Source organism: Oryx dammah, unplaced genomic scaffold (assembly GCF_014754425.2).
Source record: "Oryx dammah isolate SB20612 unplaced genomic scaffold, SCBI_Odam_1.1 HiC_scaffold_21, whole genome shotgun sequence".
In the NCBI taxonomy this organism is placed as follows: Eukaryota; Metazoa; Chordata; class Mammalia; order Artiodactyla; family Bovidae; genus Oryx; species Oryx dammah.
This window is the reverse complement of record NW_024070205.1, coordinates 25,949,734-25,970,744: the sequence shown is the minus strand read 5'-3', so window position 1 is coordinate 25,970,744 and position 21,011 is coordinate 25,949,734. Positions and strand designations below refer to the sequence as shown.

Sequence of the window (21,011 nt, the reverse complement as noted above, 5' to 3'; positions counted from 1 at the left end):
CCCACCAGAGGGTGTCCAACAGAGCAGCCAACTGGGGAGCCAATCTACTGGGAGTGCAAAAACAAGTGGAATAATGAAAAATATGCTGTCAGGTAGGTCATGTTTCCTACAGATAACTCCTGACATAACTGAAGAAATAGCTCCACTCGGCTAAACAATCTCTGTTCAATCATACAATTGTTATTTGTCAAATTCCCACCATGGCCAAGGCATGCTCTTGAGCTTTGAGTCTTCCTGAAGTTTGATAATCAGAGCTGAAATTTAAAGAACAGAAACTGTTCTCTGCAGCACCTCGTATCACATAATAAACAACTGAATCCCTTTCACTTGACATAATTTATCTTTTGAGTGAAATTCATGTAGAAATGGTCTTAAATTAAATCGATACATCTAAGGGATGTTTTTCCCAAATGACCAGTGCTTGTCTCTTACCTGATCTATTGACTTTCGGCTAGAAATCTGTCTTATTAAAAAGTTGGTATCCTCTAGACTTTTGATATAGCCTTTTGTAATACTATACGTCAAGCTGAGGCGCTTTTTGATCTGCACATCTACAATATTTATCAGCAGCGGTATTATTATCTGGAACAATGGAGAGGGGAAAAAAAATGAAAATTTGATGAGGAAAGGCACCCTCTCAGGCAGATGTTCTCAACATGCCATTTCTAACAAGCTTGTTAGAACACAAATACTGAAACATCCACTGCTGAAACACAAATTCTCAGGCCCCACTCCAGACCTGCTGAATCAGAAATGCTGGGGACAGGTCCCCAAATCAATGCTTTAATGAGTTTTCCAGGTGTTTCTATGTACACTTAAGTTTGAGAGCCCCTCTCTAAAGAAAAGAAAGCTCAATGAATAACTGGTTCTGTAGCTTTAAGGCTAAGTGCTTACCACTGCTCTTCTCTTATTCTCCATACTCCCAGTTTTCAGAAGACAAGAGAGGTGACCCCAATAACCTGGACAGTAGTTACCAACAGAATAAATCTCTCTACACCTCAGGTTCTTCACTTGCAAGATAAGGAACTTAGGGTAATCTGAGATTCTCCTTAGCTCTAAATTTCTCAAATGACAAGCTGAGCAGCAGAGTACAGTGACTAAAGGGAGTGGGATTTTTAAATAAGAACCTCCCTGGGTTCAAATACCAGCTCTCTGCTACTCACAGTGCTGTGACCTTGAAGTTACTTAGGGACTCCAAGGACTCAGCATCCTCATCTGTTCTATGAGGATGATAACACCTAAGTACCAGGATTCCCGGGGAGCTGCCCCTCACAAGCAATGCAGTCAATCACAGAGGCACAACAGAGTACAGGCAGGATGGTGAGGGGCCAAGTAACACAAGGGGAAGACGTGATCAGGAAAAGAACATCCACAGTGAAGGAATCACAAGAGCAGAGAAAGCAGAGCTTTTCTCAAACTGTTATTTTGGTTGTGAAACTTTGGGGAGAAGGGGAGATACTGAAGAGGATTTTTTAAATATAAAGTTTTATTCCATGATGCACTGGCTGATCTAAAGTAAAGTTCTTCAATATTCTTCCAGGTTTTCCAATACACATTTGCTTTTTTTGAAAGCCTCGCTCTGCTGAGACTGGCTTCTAGGACACATAACTTGACAAAATGCAGACACCTACTTCCCAGTATTGTAACAATTTAACTAGATACATATGTAAAGTGGTCTGCACAGATCCTAGAACACAGTAAGTGTGCAGTTAAAAAAAAAAAAACTACTCATGATTATATTTACTTAACTGAAATTAAAAGACGCTTACTCCTTGGAAGAAAAGTTATGACCAACCTAGATACCATATTCAAAAGCAGAGACATTACTTTGCCAACTAAGGTCCGTCTAGTCAAGGCTATGGTTTTTCCAGTAGTCATGTATGGATGTGAGAGTTGGACTGTGAAGAAGGCTGAGCACCGAAGAATTGATGCTTTTGAACTGTGGTGTTGGAGAAGACTCTTGAGAGTCCCTTGCACTGCAAGAAGATCCAACCAGTCCATTCTGAAGGAGATCAGCCCTGGGATTTCTTTGGAAGGAATGATGCTAAAGCTGAAACTCCAGTTCTTTGGCCACCTCATGCGAAGAGCTGACTCACTGGAAAAGACTCTGATGCTGGGAGGGATTGGGGGCAGGAGGAGAAGGGGACGACCGAGGATGAGATGGCTGGATGGCATCATGGACTCGATGAACCTGAGTCTGAGTGAACTCTGGGAGTTGGTGATGGACAGGGAGGCCTGGTGTGCTGTGATTTATGGGGTCACAAAGAGTCGGACACGACTGAGCGACTGAAGTGAATTGAACTGCACTCCACTAGGATTTGTCAGAGCACACTGAACAGAAATAGCAAATGGTTCACACTGTAAACAGGGTTGACTTCTGTACTAATACATCTTTAAATTTTTATTTCACTCAGAGAGACTTTTTGCAAAGTATTCCTTCTAAAATACTTATTTTACATTCATCTGCATAAGATCCCAGTGTACAAACTGATTACTTATGAAAGCCTCTACCTTCTATATTAAGACTTAGCCTCACTCTACATATCCTAGAATAGTTTGTATTATAATGAGATTATACCTTATGTGGGCACTTTGTTCTAAACTCAGCTCATAAGGAAAAAATAATAAATAATTAAAATTACCCCTTAAGCAGGTTTTATGTATATAACTATTAAAGTCATTCTTATGAATATTAAAGAATGGTAACATACTTTATTTCTATTCTATATTAAGTATATATATGGTGGTGTTTTAGTCACTAAATTGTGTCTGACTCTTGCAACCCCATGGACTGTAGCCCACCAGGCTCCTCTGTCCATGGGATATTCCAGGCAAGAATACTTGAGTGGGATGCCATTTTCTTCTCCAGGGCATCTTCTCAACCCAGGAATAGAACCTGAGTCTCCTGCACTGCAGGTGGTGTCCTGCATTGCAGGCAGATTCTTTACCAACTAAGCGACCAAGAAAGCCCTAAGTATATATACACTTAATATAGAATCAAGGAAGGAACAAAAAAAGGAAAGTCGACAAGCACAGGTCTGGGCATTCAGACAATTCTACCTAAGACAACTATTAAATTTTTTGGCAAATAGGGACCAGTTGGAGGATTCTAATGTCTGCCTTTCACCGTCAGGGTTTAGAGCAATATTTTTTAACATTAAGTTTATATATCTTCAATACATACTAATAGATTTATTTAATGTAGTAAGAATTGTTGCTTATTCACTAAGTCATTTCCGACTCTGGCGATCTCATGAACTGTAGCCTGCCAGGCTCCTCTGTCCATGGGATTTCCTAGGCAAGAATACTGGAATAAGTTGCCATTTTCTTCTCCAAGGGATCTTCCTGACCCAGGGATAGCACCTGCATCTCCTGCTTTGGCAGGCAGATTCTTTACCACTGCGCCACCACAGAAGCTCCCTAATAAGAATTAAGCAACTCAAAAATATGGAGTGGCAAGAGAACTCATCTAAAGCTCCCAAGTTAAAAGCCTATATTAATATCATGCAACTACATTGGAAAGACAGAAAGGAAGCTTAAGAACTGAGACTGAAAAATCTGAAGATCTACTTTCAGAATCAAAATGAGAGCCACAAAAAGAAGAAATGAAGAAATGGTCATTGTTAAGTAGTCATGTATGGATGTGACAGTTGGACTGTGAAGAAAGCTGAGTGCTGAAGAATTGATGCTTTTGAACTGTGGTGTTGGAGAAGACTCTTGAGAGTCCCTTGGACTGCAAGAAGATCCAACCAGTCCATTCTAAAGATCAGTCCTGGGTGTGCTTTGGAAGGAATGATGCTGAAGCTGAAACTCCATTACTTTGGCCACCTCATGCGAAGAGCTGACTCATTGGAAAAGACTCTGATGCTAGGAGGGATTGGGGGCAGGAGGAGAAGGGGACGACCGAGGATGAGATGGCTGGATGGCATCACCAACTCGATGGACGTGAGTTTGAGTGAACTCCGGGAGTTGGTGATGGACAGTGAGGCCTGGCGTGCTGCGATTCATGGGGTTGCAAAGAGTTGGACACGACTGAGTGACTGAACTGAACTGAAGGAGATTGAAGGCCACAGTAAAACTGAACTTCATAGGCAGTAGGCTAAGGAAGTAGTGTGTACTCTAGAGTAAATATTTTATGTTTCTGCAGAGTTATGGCTTTATGAGCAAATTTTACTAAAACTTGGAGAACTTGTTTCCAGGTTATCCTGCTTCAAGTGGTGCTATCATTTTCATTTATTCATTCAATACATAATTTAGTAAGTATTTACACAGGTGGCGCTAGTGGTAAAGAACCTGCCTGCCAGTGCAGGAGACATAAGAGACACAGGTTTGATCCCTGTGTCGGGAAGGTCTTCTGGAGTAGGAAATGGCAACCCACTCTAGTGTTCTTGCCTGAAGAATCCCATGGAGAGAGCAGCCTGGTGGGCTATAGTCCATGGGATCACAAAGAATCGGACACAACTGAGCAACTAACACTTTCACTTTCATATACTAAGTATCATTCTAAGTTACATCAGTAACCAAAACAAAGACCCTTACCTCATGGAAAGTACATACAACATATAGTAAAAAGGTGGTAAATGCTATGCAGAAAAAATTAACTTAAGCAAATGAAGAGGGATCAGGGAGATAGGGTGGAAAGCTGGGAGTATGGAGGGCAGGTTGCCATTTTATGTAGCATGGTCAGGGAAGGCTTTCTCCATGAGAAGGTGAGAGTTGAGCAATGACTTGAAGGAATGAGAGGGTGAACCAAGCAGATAACTGTGGAGAGAGGATTCCAGGAGAAAAGACAGCTCCCTCCCTCATTTCTTCTAAAATAATGAGTTTTCTTAATTCAATTGACAAATAGTATAGAAAAAAAAATTTTTTATGTTTTACCTTGAGAAGAGGAAAAAATCTAATTATTCTGAAATAACCTATTATTACTGTAAACTGAATAAGAATCAAGTTGTCTGGTCTCAGTCTCACAAAGTATATACAAAATATATCAACAATTCCAATAAGCACAATAGAAAATTCCAAAGTATTCCAGTGTTGATGAAAATATTTCCTTTTCAAAATTATTATCTGTTTAGAAAACATATAGAACATACATCATTTCATAGCAGTATACAAAGGTGGGGAAAGGGACTCTTTAAAATTAACAGTTAAATGCTCAACTACAAATGCGTTACATTCCAAAAGCTGAGTTTACGGTCATTCATTTGAAATTCAAAAAAATCCTTTATAAATGTCTGACATCAAAAGGTATAATTGATTTAAAATATATATAATCTATTATGAAGCTGGAACACCAAAGAAAAGCAATGAAAAATAGTGAATTAATTCACTGAAACACTATTAATTATAATTAAAGTATGAAACAGTATGTTGATAAACCATCTTTGAAGCATTTATCCTAAAAAGTGGTCTTCATCTTATATCATGATAAGAACGTAGCAACCTATTTTTCTTTTATTCATTTATTTATTCTTTGTATCGTTATAAGAAGTATTTGAGGAAAACATCAAAACATCAAACATAAAAGAGACTTTCAATTCTCTTTTATCTGATCTTTGAAATTCTCTCCAGTTTTATGATACTTTTCTTATCTGATATTCAAGACTGTGACTATTATACTGATTTCACTCGGAAAACTCAAAAAGAGTACTAAAATTCCATAATCCTATCAACTATTAAAGCAAAAGGCTTCTGGTAGGAATTATTCCAATAAAATGACAAAAATAGATTCAAGCTATCTAAATTGTACTGTTTATAGGATACATTTCTATTTTAAACCGTACCTTCAATGCTGATTCTAACAGATATAAAAATACAAAATAGTAGTTTACAAATATCAGTCCTGACACATTTAATTTTCTTGCTGTTGGCCACAGATGCATTATCATAGGATAAATGTACATTATTCCTATAATATGTTCTGCATTTTGAAATTCTTCTGAAAATACAATGTGATATATAAAAATCAGAAATTTATTATGCCTGAGAAAAAAGAGATCAAATAAAATGTCAGGTCACTTTGAAAGTATAAAAATTAAAATCTGAAGTTTATTTAAGTAAATATTAACATTTATTTGAAGAAAGATATAAAATAATAGATAATTAAAATTTAAAATATACTTTCTATACATAAAAATCATAAGGGAAAAGATAAAAATATGGCTCTTGGTAATCTATATCAAGGCTGGGGAGCTTTTTTTTTAAGTTAATATCTTATACTTATCATTCATATAAGTAGTAAAAACACTTTCATTAACTCTGTAAAAACATTAAGTACTGTAAATACATATTCATTTGGGAGGGGTAGTATTTTGGGAAAGGGGTGTTTTTCCTCCAGTTTCTTAAGATATAATTGACATACAGCACTGTATAAGTTCTAAAGCATACAACCTAATGATTTGACGTATGTATATCATGAAATGATTATCAAAATAAGTTTAGTGAGCATCCTTCATCTCATATGGATATAAAATTAAAGAAAAAGTACATTTTTTCCTTTGAGATGAGAACTTTTAGGATTTACTCTCTTAACAACTTTCATATATAACATACAGGAGTGTTCGTTATATTTATCATATGTTGCATATGACAATCCTAGTACTTATTTATCTTATAAATGGAAATTGTACTTTTTGACAGTCTTCATCCAATTCCACCTCCCCTACTCCGCACCTCTGATAAGCATAAATTTAATGTTTTTTGCTAAGAATTTGCTTTGTTTTTAAAATATAATTGACCTACAACACATTAGTTCCTATTACATAACACACTGATTCAATATTTTTAGACATTTCAAAATAATAACTCCAATAAGTCTAGCTATGATATGCCACCATACAAAGATATTACATAGTTCCTGACTATATTCCCCACACTGTACATTTCATGTTTGTTACTCAATTATTTTGCCACTGGAATTTTGTACTCTTTCATTTCTCTCACTATTTCTTTCTTCTCCTAACCAGTCCTTTCTGGATACTACCTATTCATTCTCTTTATTTAAGATTATTTCTCTTTCACTAAGTTTAGTCATTTGTTTTATTTTTTAAAATCCACATATAAGTCAAATCATACAGTATTTGACTTTCTCTGTCTGATTTCACTTGGTATAACACCATCTAGGGCCATCCATTTGGCAAGATTTCATTCTTTTTAGGGCTGAGTAATATTTCATTATACAAACACATGAATATACATTTGCTGTTGTTGTTCAGTCACTAAGTTGTATCCAACTCTTTGCAACCCCATGGACTGCAGCACACCAGGCTTCCCTGTCCTTCACTATCTCTCTGAGTCTGCTCAAATTCATGTTCATTGAGTCAGTGATGCTATCTAACCATCTCATCCCCTGCCACCCCCTTCTCCTTTTGCCTTCGATCTTTCCCAGCATCAGGGTCTTTTCCAATGAGTCAGCTTTTCACATCAGGTAGCCAAAGTACTGGAGTTTCAGCTTCAGCATCAGTCCTTCCAATGAGTATTCAGGGTTGATTTTGAGAGAGTCATTTCCTAGGCAGGTTGATAAGAAGTCCCAGGAGAGAGGAGTCTGGAATTCTCAAGAGGGAAGAAAGGACAAACTTTTTTTTCCTCTACATTCCTTAGGATTATATAACAATAATGTATCCTGCCTGAGGACAGTCTCTGGATTAAACCTTCTGGCTAATCTGGTTATCTTAAAATGTAAATTATGGGAGTAGGTCTGGTGTGGTCTTCACAATCTCCAGTATTCTTGCCTGGAAAATCCCATGGACGGAGAAGCCTGGTAGGCTACAGTCCATGAGGTCTCAAAAAGTTGGACACGACTGAGCAACTTCACTTTTCACTTACAACCTCCAGACATTCTTTTGATTCACTGGAGAAGCTTTCTCTATCTCCTTTATACTTTAATAAAACTTTATTACACAAAAGCTCTGAGCGATCAAGCCTCGTCTCTGGCCCCGGATTGAATTCTTCTTCTCCAGAGGCCAAGAATCCCAGCATCTTTGCATGGTTCAACAACAACCTTTCAATTTCCAATTGGTTTGATCTCCTTGCTGTCCAAGGGGCTCTCAAGAGTCTTCTCCAGCACTACAGTTCGAAAGCCTCAATTCTTTGGCCCTCAGTCTTCTTTATGGTCCAACTTTCACATGGGTACACGACTACTGGAAAAACCATAATATGGACCTTTGTCAGCAAAGAGATGTCTCTGCTTTTTAATACGCTGCCTAGGTTTGTCATAGCTTTCCTTCCAAGGAGCAAACATCTTTTAATTTCATGGCTGCAGCCACCGTCCACAGTGATTTTGGAGCCCAAGAAAATATAGTCTGTCACTGTTTCTACTTTCTCCAGCTTTTATTTGCCATGAAGTGATGGGACTGGATGTCATGCCCGTTTTATATATATATTTATATGTCCATTCATCTTCTTTATCCATTCCTATCAATGGGCATTTAGGTTGTCTCCATATCTTGGCTATTATAAATAAAGCTACAATAAACATAGCGGTACACATATCTTTTCTAATCAGTGATCTCATTTTCTACAGATAAATACCCAAGAGTGGAAATGGTAGTTCTATTTCTAATTTGTTAAAGAATCTCTATACTATCTTCCACAGTGGCTGCACCAATTTACATTCCAATCAACAGTGCATGAGGGTTCCCTTTTTTCCATATCCTCCCCACACTTGTTATTTATCTTTTTGATAATAGCCATTCTGACAAGTGTGAGATGATATCTCATTATGGTTTTGATTTGCATTTCCATGATGATTGATGATGCTGAGCATCTTTTCATGTGCCCACAGGTCATCTGTATGTCTTCTTTGGAAAAATGTCTATTCATGTTCTATGCCCTTGTTAAATCAAGTTATTTGGCTATTTCTTTTTTAATGTTCTTTGTACGTGTGCTTTGTGCTAAGCTGCTTCAGTTGTGTCCAACTCTTTGCAACCCGATGGACTGTAGCCCACCAGGCTCTTCTGTCCATGGGATTCTTCAGGCAAGAACACTGGAGTGGGTTGCCATGCCCTTCTCTCCAGGTATCTTCCAGATGCAGGAATTAAACCCACATCTCTTACATCTCCTGCACTGGCAGGTGGATCCTTTACCACTAGCACCACCTGGGAAATCTGTTCTTTGTATAATTTGGCTATTAACCCCTTATAGAATATATTGTTTGCAAATATCTTTTCCCATTCAGTAGGTGGTTTTTTTTTTTAAATTATTTTGTTGATAGTTTCTTTAACTGTGCAGAAATTTTTTAGTTTGATGTAGTTCCATTTATTTATTTTTGCTTTTGTTTTTCTTGCCTGAGACCACATACACATACAAAAAAAAGTTAATAAGACAAATGTCAATGGGTTTACTGCGTATGTTTTCTCCTAGAAGTTTTACAGTGTCAGGTATTACATTTAAATCTTTAACCCATTTTGAATTTATTTTTATGCATGGTGTAAAAGAGTAGTCCAGATTGATTTTTTTGGTTATAACTGTACAGTTTCCCCAACAGCATTTATTTAAAAAACTGTCTTTTCTTATTGCATATTCTTGCCTTACTGTCATTGATTAATTGACCATATAAGTGTCGGTTCATTTCTGGGCTCTCTATTCTGTTCTGTTGATCCATTTGTCAGTTTTCATGCCAGTACCATTCTGTTTTGATTACTGTAGCTTTATAGAATAGTCTGAAGTCAGAAAGAATGATACCTCCAGCTTTGTTTTTTCTCAATACTGTTTTGGCTATTCAGGGTCTTTTGTGTTTCCATATAAATTTTAGAATTATTTGTTCTAGTTCTGGGGAAAATGTATTTTATAGGGATTGCACTCAATCCATAGATTGCTTTGAGGAGTATGGTCATTTTAACAAAATTAATTCTTCCAATCTATGAACATGGTGCATCCTTCCATTTGTTTGTGTTGTCTTCAATTTCTTTCATCAGTGTCTTATAGTTTTCAAGTACAGGTCTTTTACCTCCTTAATTAGATGTATTCCTAAGTATTTTATTCTTTTTTGACATAATTGCAAATGGGATTATTTTCTTAATTTCTCTTTTTGATAGTTCATTGTTAGTATATAGAAGTGAAATAGATTTTTTAAAATTATTTTTATATCCTGCAACTCTACCAAGTTCAGCGATGAGTTCCAGTAGTTTTTTGGTGGCATCTTTAGGATTTTTTATGTATAGTATCACATTATCTGCAAACAGTGACAGTTTTACTTTTTCCTTTCCAATTTGGATTCTTTTTATTTTCTTATCTGATTACTGTGGCTAGGACTTCAAATATTATGTTGAATAAAAGTAGCAAGAGTGGACTTTCGTTTTGTTCCTGATCTTAGAAGAAATGCTTTTCACTGTTGAGTTTGGTGTTAGCTATGGGACTGTCACATATGACCTTTATGACGTTGAGGTGTGTTCCCTCTACACCCACTTTGCTAAGAGTTAAATTTTGTCAAATGTTTTTCCCATATCTATTGAAATTATCATATGATTTTTATTCTTCAATTTGTTAATGTGGTGTATCACACCAATAAATTTGCAAACATTGAACCATCTTTGCATCCTTGGGATAAATCCCACTTGATCATAGTGTATGATCCTTTTAATGTTTTTTTTAATTTGGTTTGTTAATATTTTGTCAAGGATTTTTGCATGTATGTTCATCAGGGATACTGGCCTATAATTTTCTCTTTTGTGTGATATCTTTGTCTAGTTTTGGTATCACGGTGATGTTGGTCTTCTAGAATGATTTCAGAGGCGTTCCTTCCTCTGCAATCTTTTGGAATAGTTTGATAGGAATATATGTCAACTCTTCTCTAAATGTTTATCTGTGAAGTCATGTGGTCCTGGACTTTTGTTTGTTGGGAGTTTAACTACTGATTCAATTTCAGTACTGGTAATTGGTCTATTCATATTTTATACTTCTTCCTACTTCAGTCTTAGGAGATTGTTCCTTTCTAAGAAATTGTCTATTTCTTCTACATTGTCCATTTTATTGGCATGTAACTGTAGTGATTTCTTATGATCCTTTATATTGTTTTTATTTCAGCTTTAACTTCTTTTTCATTTCTGACTTTATTGATCTGGCCCCTCTTTTTCTTGATGAATTGGGCTAAAGGTTTGTCAGTTTTGTTTGTCTTTTCAAAGAACCAGCTCTAAGTTGCATTTATCTTTGCCATTGCTTTTTAGTATCTTTTTCAGTTATCTCTGCTCTGATATTTATGATTTCTTCCTTCCTATTATGTTTGAGTTTTGTCTGTTCTTCTTTTTCTAGCTCCTTTTGGTGTAGGGTAGGATTATTTAAGATTTGTCTGAAGAGCATTTTTTAAAAATCAATACTAATAATAGCACACAGGAACAATGCAAAGATTCATACATCAAAAACAAGAAACAAATAAATTTAGAGAAAAACATCAGCATTGCTTAAAATTAGGAACAGGACAAAACATTTTACTTAATAATTACTAAGACATATTTCTAAAATTCTTTCTATTCATCTAAAGTAGAAATTGACAAAAAGATGTTATGTAGATATATGTCAAAACCCTAGGGTTTTAATTTTTTATATTTTTCTGTAAACTTAATAAATCAAAGACAGTAAAAAAAAAATGACCATAATTTACTATGAAAAGTATGTTAATACCCATTTAAAATTTATTAACATTAATGGTCTCAGAATCTTCTCATCTGACCTGTTTTGTTAGTAGAAAAATATTGTCTTTCTGGTCTAAAAAGTGTGTAAGTTCACAATTTATATAACAAAAGAGTCTACACGAGTTAGTAAAATACCTATCTTATGATATTTTGGACATTGGCTGTAGGTGTTTATTAAGGCCAGGCTGTGCTTTTCCTAATTATAGACATCAACAGAACCATCCCATGCCACAGGTGAAATTAAGTTGAGAGTTAAATCTAGTCTTTGAGTTTGCCATTTCTCACCCACAAGCACCCCAGAAGAATATGAAAGTCCAACATGTAATGTGACACTAAGACAAGACTATTACGACTTGAAGAACCCAAATGTAACCATCTTTTTCTTCTTTTTTTCTACCCACATTCTCCTAAAGGTGTCAATGAAATTGCTAAAACAGAATGGAAAACGAGAAGTAAGCACTCTGCTGCTCCCCTACTCAATCAATAAGAGTTGACTGTAATATTAGTTGAGGTTTTTCTTTAGGAAAAATCAAGGTAGCCTATTTTAACAATGTAGAAAAGGTCATATTTTCAAGTACATTGCTATTAAAGGTTCACAGTACTTACCCATAAAGAATAAGAGGTGTCTTATCTTTATGATATTCCAAGAAAGTTAACATGTTTTTAAACTTCACAAGCCAACTTCTAGCTCTTACATAAGTTGAAACGTCATAAATACTCATGAATCTAATAAAGAAAAATATACATACATGATGAAAACCAACTGCTATACCTTTGGGTAATATAAAATGAAAAGTTATACTAAATATAAATATAATATACATTTATTAAATATGCTTCCGTATCCACCCACCTAACCACCCATGGTCATGGAACAGAAACAATTTTAGCATGAGACTCCTAAAGTCCCTGTCCCTGAAACTTTTCTGACCTAAGGTAGAATATAATTAAAACTTCTCCAGTCCAATTCTTTGAGGTTCAGAATCAAGCTTCCCTTTGTCATGCCTTGCCTAGCCCAAGATTCTCCTTGGCCCTGAACTCCCTAAGTTAAGTCTCTCAGTCATGTCCGACTCTTTGTGACCCCCTGAACTGTAGCCCACCAGGCTTCTCCGTCCATGGGATTCTCCAGGCAAGAATACTGGAATGGGTTGCCATTTCCTTCTCCAGGGGATCTTCCCAAACCAGGGATCGAACCCAGGTCTCCCACATTGCAGGCAGACACTTTAACCTCTGAGCTACCAGGGAAGGTTCCTTCCCAAACTTTATTTAGGAACTGATGCTACATCTCCCAAATATATTACCAGGCTGATGAAATGTTAACTATCACCCAGAAAGAATCTCCTAACGTTGCTCTACAACTTTGTCTTAGAACATTCATTATTTAATGTTTACCAAAATTGTAACCGGATATCAATATATCTCTAAGATACTGAGCTTTTCCCATCATATTTAATTGCATCTATCAGTTTCATGCACACACACATGCTCAGTCGTGTCCAACTCTTTGTGACTCTATGGACTGTAACCTGCCAGGCTCCTCTGTCCATGGGATTCTCCAGGCATGAATACTGGAGTGGGTTGCCATTTCCTACACCAAAGGATCTTCCCGACTCAGGAACTGAATCTGCATCTCTCACGTCTCCTGCATTGACAGGCAGATTTTTTACCACTGAGCCACCTAGGAAGCCCCTATCAATTTCATAGGCTGGATCAATTCCTCCATATCCTGCTCCACACCAGGGAGCAATTTAATAGTAGGCTCCAGACCTTCTTACCTCCCCTATGCAGTAATTTAGTGAATACAACATAAAGACAAAAGAATTATAATCATAATTAAAACTACGTGGGTTCTTTTTAATGGCTCCCCTTTCCTCTCATATAATTGCTCTGCAGTTAAATCTTACTCCAGAAACTCCCAATGTTATCAAACTCATGAATCTTCAGGGAGAAAAGTATAAACAAATAAAATAGGAAGTAGATGGATAGATGGATGGACAGACAGAGAGATAAATTTTAAAAAGTTGATCAATCTAAAGCAATTATCCTTCAACTAAAAAATAAATTTAAAAAAAGATTGATCAATCTGGACACTCAGCTGTCTTCATTCTTTATCACATACCCATTCAATTTTGGAAATATCAATTAAAGAAGTATTATACTTACTTTCCTTGGATGTGGCAATAGCTTTTGGTTGCACCAATTAATGTCCGAGCTGCCTCAACACTGAGGACTCCATCATTACACTGCTTTTCAAAGCTACTCTAAACATAAAATTTTAAATAAAAATTACAAAGGACAAAAACATTAGTGAAATATACTCTACTTGACCTTTACATAGCCCTCATTATTATTATTGAACTCAGTATACGAAAATATACTTTTCAAAAACTATAGCAAGAAATAAATTTTATTCAATTTGAATATTTACCGAATATTCAATTTTTGCAAAGTACTCCCTTGGATGTTATAAAAGACACAAAGATTTCTGGCTTCAGGAAACTCAAAATCTATACAACTCAAAGAGTTTACTTCAAATGTTCAACATCACTAATTATTAGAGAAAAGGCAAATCCAGACCACAGTGAGGTATCACCTTGTATTAGTCAGAATGACTGTCATCAAAAACGGCTACAAATAATAAATGCTGGAGAAATTGTGTGGAGAAAACAGAACCCTTGTACATTGTTGGTATGAAATGTAAATTGGTGCATCCACTATGAAAAACAGTATGCAAGTTCCTTAAAAAATAAAAAATAGAGCTACCATATGATCTAGTAATCTTACTTCTGGGTATATAGGCCCCCAAACCCCAAAATTTATTTCAAAAAGATACATGCACCCCAACATTCATAGCAGCACTATTTACAATCACCAAGACACAGAAACAACCCAAGTGCCCGCTAACACAGTTGGCTTAAGAAGATATGACTATATTATATATATATACATAAATATACCATGGAACATACATTATATAATAGAATATATATATATAATAAAATATTACTCAACCATATAAAATAATGAAATATGCCATTTGGAGCAACTTGGGTCATCCTAGAGATTATCCTGGAGAAGGCAATGGCAACCCACTCCAGTACTCTTGCCTGGAAAATCCCATGGACAGAGGAGCCTGGTAGGCTGCAGTCCATGGGGTTGCTAGGAGTCAGACACGACTGAGCAACTTCACTTTCACTTTTCACTTTCATGCATTGGAGAAGAAAATGGCAACCGACTCCAGTATTCTTGCCTGGAGAATCCCAGGGATTGGGGAGCTTAGTGGGCTGCCATCTATGGGGTCACACAGAGTCAGACACAACTGAAGCAACTTAGCAGCAGCAGCAGCAGCAGCAGAGATTATCAAACTAAGTGAAGCAAGTCAGACAAATATTATATCACTTATATGTGGAATCTAAAATATAATATAAATGAATCTATATACAAAATGGAAACAGAGTCACAGACATAGAAAACAAACTTATAGTTACCCAAAAGGAAAGGGAGGAGGACAAAAGGAATATGATAATCACAGATATAAACTACAATACATAAAACAGATAAGCAACACGGATTTACTGTATAGCAAAGGAAATTATATTCAACATCTTGTAATAAACAATAATGAAATATAATCTGAAAAACTGAATCACTATGCTATATGCTTAAAACTAACACAATATTGTAAATCAAATATATTTCAGTTTCTTAAAAAAAAATAACATGGAGTGGATCACTACATGGGATTATTGCTTTAAAAAGTAAATGTGGTAGGGCATTATAACAATGGTCCCAATGAAACATAGCTGCCCATGTCTCTTTGTAACTAACATTGCTGCTCTTCCCTTCAAAGGCAGGCTTTTCTTTAGTCATTGAATCTGGGCTAGCTTTGGGATTTACTTTGACTAATTGAATGGGAGTGAAAATGATGTTATTCAACTTGCAGAGCCTAGGAGATAGAGGCCTTGCAGCTCCTCTTCTCACCCTGTTGGAACCCAGAGATCACCATGTAGTGAAGAACCCCAGTTCACTCTATTGGAAGATAGGAGGCCATGTGGAGGAGAACCAAAGTGCCCTGAAATACAACACAAGAAAGAAAAGTGAAGTCGCTCAGTCGTGTCCGATTCTTTGTGACCCCATGGACTAGAGCCTACTGGGCTTCTCCGTTGATGGGATTCTCCAGGCAAGAATTCTGGAGTGGGTTACCATTTCCTTCTCCAGGGGATCTTCCTGACCCAGGGATCAAACCCGGGTCTGCCGCATTGGAGGCAGACACTTTAACCTCTGAGCCACCAGGGAAGCATAGTCAACTGCCAAATCTGTGAGTAAGGACATGTTGGACCCTCCAACCCCAATTGAACTAAGATGGTAGTCGACACATGAGTGGTCCCAGGCAAGACCAGCAACAAAATCATCCAGTTTGCCAACCAACAGAACTATGAGAAATGCCAAATCATTGTTTTCAGCCACTAAGTTTTGTAGTATAGCAAAGGCTAACCAAAACAGAAGTCAGTACCAATTGTGGAGAGTCTCCATAACAAAAAGCTAAACCATGTGTTGTTAGTTTGGGGACTAGGTGGTGAGCAGAGGCTAGAAGGGCAATGAGGAGACTGGAAGTCAGAAAAGCACTGAGAAAACTGATGCAGAAGGCTGGAGGGAGGCAGATGTGCTATGATGAGCCAGCACAACTGGCAATACTGTCACCTAAGGCAACTTGGAAAGTAGAAGATAGGCCTAATAAATTTATGAATCTGGCTAAAGAGATTTCTGGATTTCAAATATTCTAGAAATAAACTTTTGGGGGGTATATAATTGCTTTACAATGTTGTGTTAGTTTCTGCTGTACAGCAACATGAATCAGCCATAAGGATAAATATATCCTCTCTCTCTTAAATCTCCCTCTCACCTCCACCTGCTATCTCACCTGTCTAAGTTGTCGTGGAGCACCAAGCTGAGCTCCCATGCTATACAGCTGATCCCCACTAACTATTTTATACATGGTAGTATATATATGTCAATGCCATTCTCCCAATTTGTCCCACTCTCCCTTCCCCCTCCTGTGTCCACATGCCTGTTTCTCTAAATCTGCATCTCTAGTCTCGCTTTGAAAATAATTCATCTGTACCATTTTTCTAGATTCCACATGTATATGTTAATATACAAGATTTGTTTTTATCTCTAGCTGCATGTGATAATTGGAGAAGGCAATGGCACCCTACTCCAGTACTCTTGCCTGGAAAATCTCATGCATGGAGGAGCCTGGTGGGCTGCAGTCCATGGAGTTGCTGAGAGTCGGACACAACTGAGCAACTTCACTTTCACTTTTCACTTTCATGCATTGGAGAAGGAAATGGCAACCCACTCCAGTATTCTTGCCTGGCGAATCCCAGAGATGGGGGAGCCTGGTGGGCTGCCGTCTATGGGGTTGCGCAGAGTTGGACATGACTAAAGCGACTTAGCAGCAGCATGTGATAATGTATCAGAAGAGAGAGGTAAACCAAAGGGTAACAGTTCAATCTGTAAGCAGATATTACAGAAAATATAAAGAGGCTATGATTGGTTTGAAAACCAAACCCATTTTCCATCTGCAGTCTCTCCAGGTGGTAAAATATCAGGGAATGAAAATCAAATCTAGAGTTTTTCCAGTAAAATATGGCCTCAGCTTCAAGATCAAGTCAAGGTTGTGGCTCAAGACCCTTGGATAAGACCACTTAGAGGTTAAAGGTAGTGCTTAGTCTACACTCTCAAGCAGACTAAAGGCTTTCTCAGACCCGTGTTGTCTGGTATGCGGTCTGTATGAAAAGGAATTACAGAGTAGAATAGACTACAATCAGACTCATTGAAAACACAGAGTTTTTAAGGAAATTGTATCAGGGTGGGCTTAAAAGACAATAAAGAGTTCTAAATGAATGGGAATTTCCATTTCTACCGGCAGAAATCAGTCTGAGAAGATCACTGTCACAAACATGGATTACATGCATGCATACTAAGTCACTTCAGTCGTGTCTGACTCTCTGTGACCCTATGGACAGTGCCTGCCAGGTTCCTCTCTGTCCATGGGATTCTCCAGGCAAGAATATTGGAGTGGGTTACCATTCCCTTTTCCAGGGGATCTTCCCAACACAGAGATCAAACCCTCATCTCTTACATCTCCTACATTGGGAGGTGGGTTCTTTACCACTAGTGCCACATGGGAAGCCGAAACATGGGGGTTACCTCCTATGATAATGGAATGAGGAGAACTAGGTCGTATGCCCAGCTGGGTTTCAGAACTGCCAGGGACCAGTGATTAATCAGTGCTTCTTGCTCTCTTCCTTCCTGAACAGAAGTGTCTGCTGATCACCACTGAAAGTCGGGATCGGGGATGGCGGTGGAGGTGGAGGCTGAGGAGACAGGTAACTTCTCTTTTTAGTCCACTGTTCTGTGTATCAAGAGGAATCATACTTAAAGAGATACAGCCAAGGAGCCTGAGCAGTCCTAGACTAAATGAACATCATGAGGTACCAGACTTTGAATTTGCTACCATAATGGGATAAAGCTTATCTGGGTTGGGAGTGGGATACAGTGTCTTAGAAAAAGATGAGTGTGTTTTGCTTTGTATCTCCTCTGAAAGCTAAGTCATGTCCAACTCTTTGTGACCCTGTGGGCTGTAGTCTACCAGGCTCCTCTGTTCATGAGATTTCCCAGGCAAGAATACTGGAGTAGGTTACCATCTCCTTCTGCAGGGGATCTTCCTGACCCAGGGATCCAACCCATATCTCCTGTTTGGCAGGCAGTTTCTTTACCACTGAGCGATCAGGGAAGCCCTTTGCTTTGTAGGAGGGGTATAAATATTTGTGGCCAGTGAACAGAACATGGTACATTATATATGGTCACAAATTCTTTGCATCTCTTACCATCAAGAGTTTGAGTCTACTGTCCTAAGCCTTAAATTAAAGCGGCTTCATTTGTAAAGTCTGGTGTAGGGTACTGACTCTCAGCTATATGCCTCTCATTCTTCAAAAGCTAGGCCAGCTTCCTCACATGACAATCTCAGGGTGGTATTCAAAGTGGAAGAAGGGGGAAGTTGCAAATCTCCTCAAGGCTCCAGTACGTTCCCAAAGTCATTTGGCTACATATTCCTGGTCAAAACAAGTCACAAGAGCAACCCAAGTTCAATGATGGGGAGGGATATAGATACTACCTCTCAATAGGAGATTGGTTCTACAAAGAATTCATGACCATACTTTATGTCTCTGGGTAAGAACCTTCCAAATTCTGAGAACATTTTAAATTAACTATAGAAATGTTTTTAAATCAATATACTGTTAGTGTTTTTGTATTAAGAATAAATATGTCCTTCAATAGAAAAAAAAAAAAAAGAGGAATTTATAGATTAAAAGAGACCTAAAGTACATATTCTGGGCTTCCCCAATGGCTCAGCAGTAAAGAATCCACCTGCAAGTCAGGAGCCACAGGAGATGCAGGTTTGATCCCAGGGTCAGGAAGATCCCCTGCAGGAGGGCGTGACAACCCACTTTGGTATTCTTGCATTGAAAATCCCATGGACAGAGAAGCCTGGCAGGCTGCAGTCCATAGGGTCACAAAGTTGTACTCAACTGAAGTGATAGCATGCACACAACAAGCAAAGTACATATTCATTAATTGCAATATATGATTTCATTGAAATGCAATTTAAAGATGTAAACTGGAACTATGCATTGAGCACATTTATGAGATAACTGGAAAACTGATCATTGACCAATATTTGATGTTATTAAGGAATTAATCTTTAGGTACAATATTAGTATTTTACTGTTTTTTAAGACTTTAAAATTTCAAGATACATACTGAAATATTTGCAGATGAAATGATATATTGAATAACATCTGGGATTTGTTTCAAAATAACCTGGGAGGTGTGGGAGTGACTGAGGGTGCAGATGGGGCAGGGCTGGTCATGTGTGGATGTTCGTGAAGGCTGAGTGATAGGTACATCGAGGTTCAGTACACTATTTTATCTACTTTTGTATGCGTTAGAAATTCTTCATAATAGGTTCTAAAATGAAAATAAAAAGGAACGATTCTGGGCATAATGAGCATTTTATATACTTGTAAATTTGAATAAAATTTTTACTATTAGGATAAAACTCCAGTTTTAAATGTACAATTTGATAAGTTGATTCAAACTTGATTTTGTCTCATAATCTATGTTTATATTATAACATTCAAACATTAAATCTTAAATATTTTAAGAGAATGTTTGATTCATTAGATTTATTTTAGCTTATTAGATTTACAAGAGTTAAATAAGCACTTGAAAACATTTTATATAAAAGGAACTCACATACTTAATCTGTGAAAGCAGTTTCAAATATTTAAAGATGTTTAATTGTGTAAATGGCACAAAATATTATTAAAAGGCTCCCTAAAAGTGAACTGCTAAAAGTTGCTAGACTTAGAAATAGAATAAGGTTTCTAACTTGGATTTAAAGCCTTAGAAATGTATTTTCTAACTTTCATAAATCAAAGTTTAACAACCAATCAAAAGGTGAAAATTTTTCTAGTCATCTGAAAACCATATGTAAGAATTAAAAACATTGCAAGAATAAAATACATAAATAAAAGGCAGATTATGTGAAGGATACTAACTATTTGTATTATAGCTACATGCAATCGGGCTTCTTCTAATAAAACTTCATCTGTTGGGAACTCCTCCTTCGCCTTATTGTCACTTGAAACGTGAGGAGTCTGAACAGAGACAGAGTTAAAAATAAGTAAAAAGGATTAGGAGCTGTCAAATACTCTGCTTGACCAAGATTCCAATAACTCAAATCAGAATTGCTAAAATGAAGGGCTGTGTGTAAGTGAAAAACATTCTCCATGTTAGAAATGTTGATTTCAATTGTGGTGAAGTAACTATTCATTTGCAGAGAAGGCAATAGCACCCCACTCCAGTATTCTTGCCTGGAAAATCCCATGGAAGGAGGAGCCTACAAGGCTGCAGTCCATGGGGTCGCTGAGGGTCGGACACGACTGAGAGACTTCACTTTCACTTTTCACTTTCGTGCATTGGAGAAGGAAATGGCCACCCACTCCAGTGTTCTTGCCTTGAGAATCCCAGGGACGGGGGAGCCTGGTGGGCTGACATCTCTGGGGTCGCAGAGAGTCGGACATGACTGAAGCGACTTAGCAGCAGCAGCAGCAGCAACTATTCACTTGGGGAGATTTAGAAGCCAAATTCTTCCCCAAACCAGTCTATGCCTGACTGCTCTCTGAAGCGGCCTGTGTTTTCTGCTTTTGAATAGTACTTTTACAGGGAGAAATCGCTCACTTCCTCAACCAGCTGGAAAATATCACCCTGGCAGAGGCCATTCATAGTTCCTCAATCAGCCTATTTGTAAAACAC

The 21,011-nt window shown here is 37.5% G+C and overlaps 1 protein-coding gene across 1 annotated transcript in view; it reads right to left on the bottom strand.

The window, feature by feature from the left end:
- The window catches only part of SLC9C2 (solute carrier family 9 member C2 (putative)), a 98,136-nt gene that overhangs the window by 24,118 nt on the left and 53,007 nt on the right, over nucleotides 1-21,011 (bottom strand). Inside the window, exons 12-17 of the mRNA XM_040262806.1 lie at nucleotides 20,255-20,353; nucleotides 13,791-13,888; nucleotides 12,234-12,353; nucleotides 5,784-5,982; nucleotides 4,879-5,067; nucleotides 433-582 (exon numbers count right to left, since the gene is read on the bottom strand). Of these exons, the coding sequence (XP_040118740.1) occupies nucleotides 433-582; nucleotides 4,879-5,067; nucleotides 5,784-5,982; nucleotides 12,234-12,353; nucleotides 13,791-13,888; nucleotides 20,255-20,353 (855 nt within the window). The remainder of the gene's footprint in view (nucleotides 1-432; nucleotides 583-4,878; nucleotides 5,068-5,783; nucleotides 5,983-12,233; nucleotides 12,354-13,790; nucleotides 13,889-20,254; nucleotides 20,354-21,011) is intronic.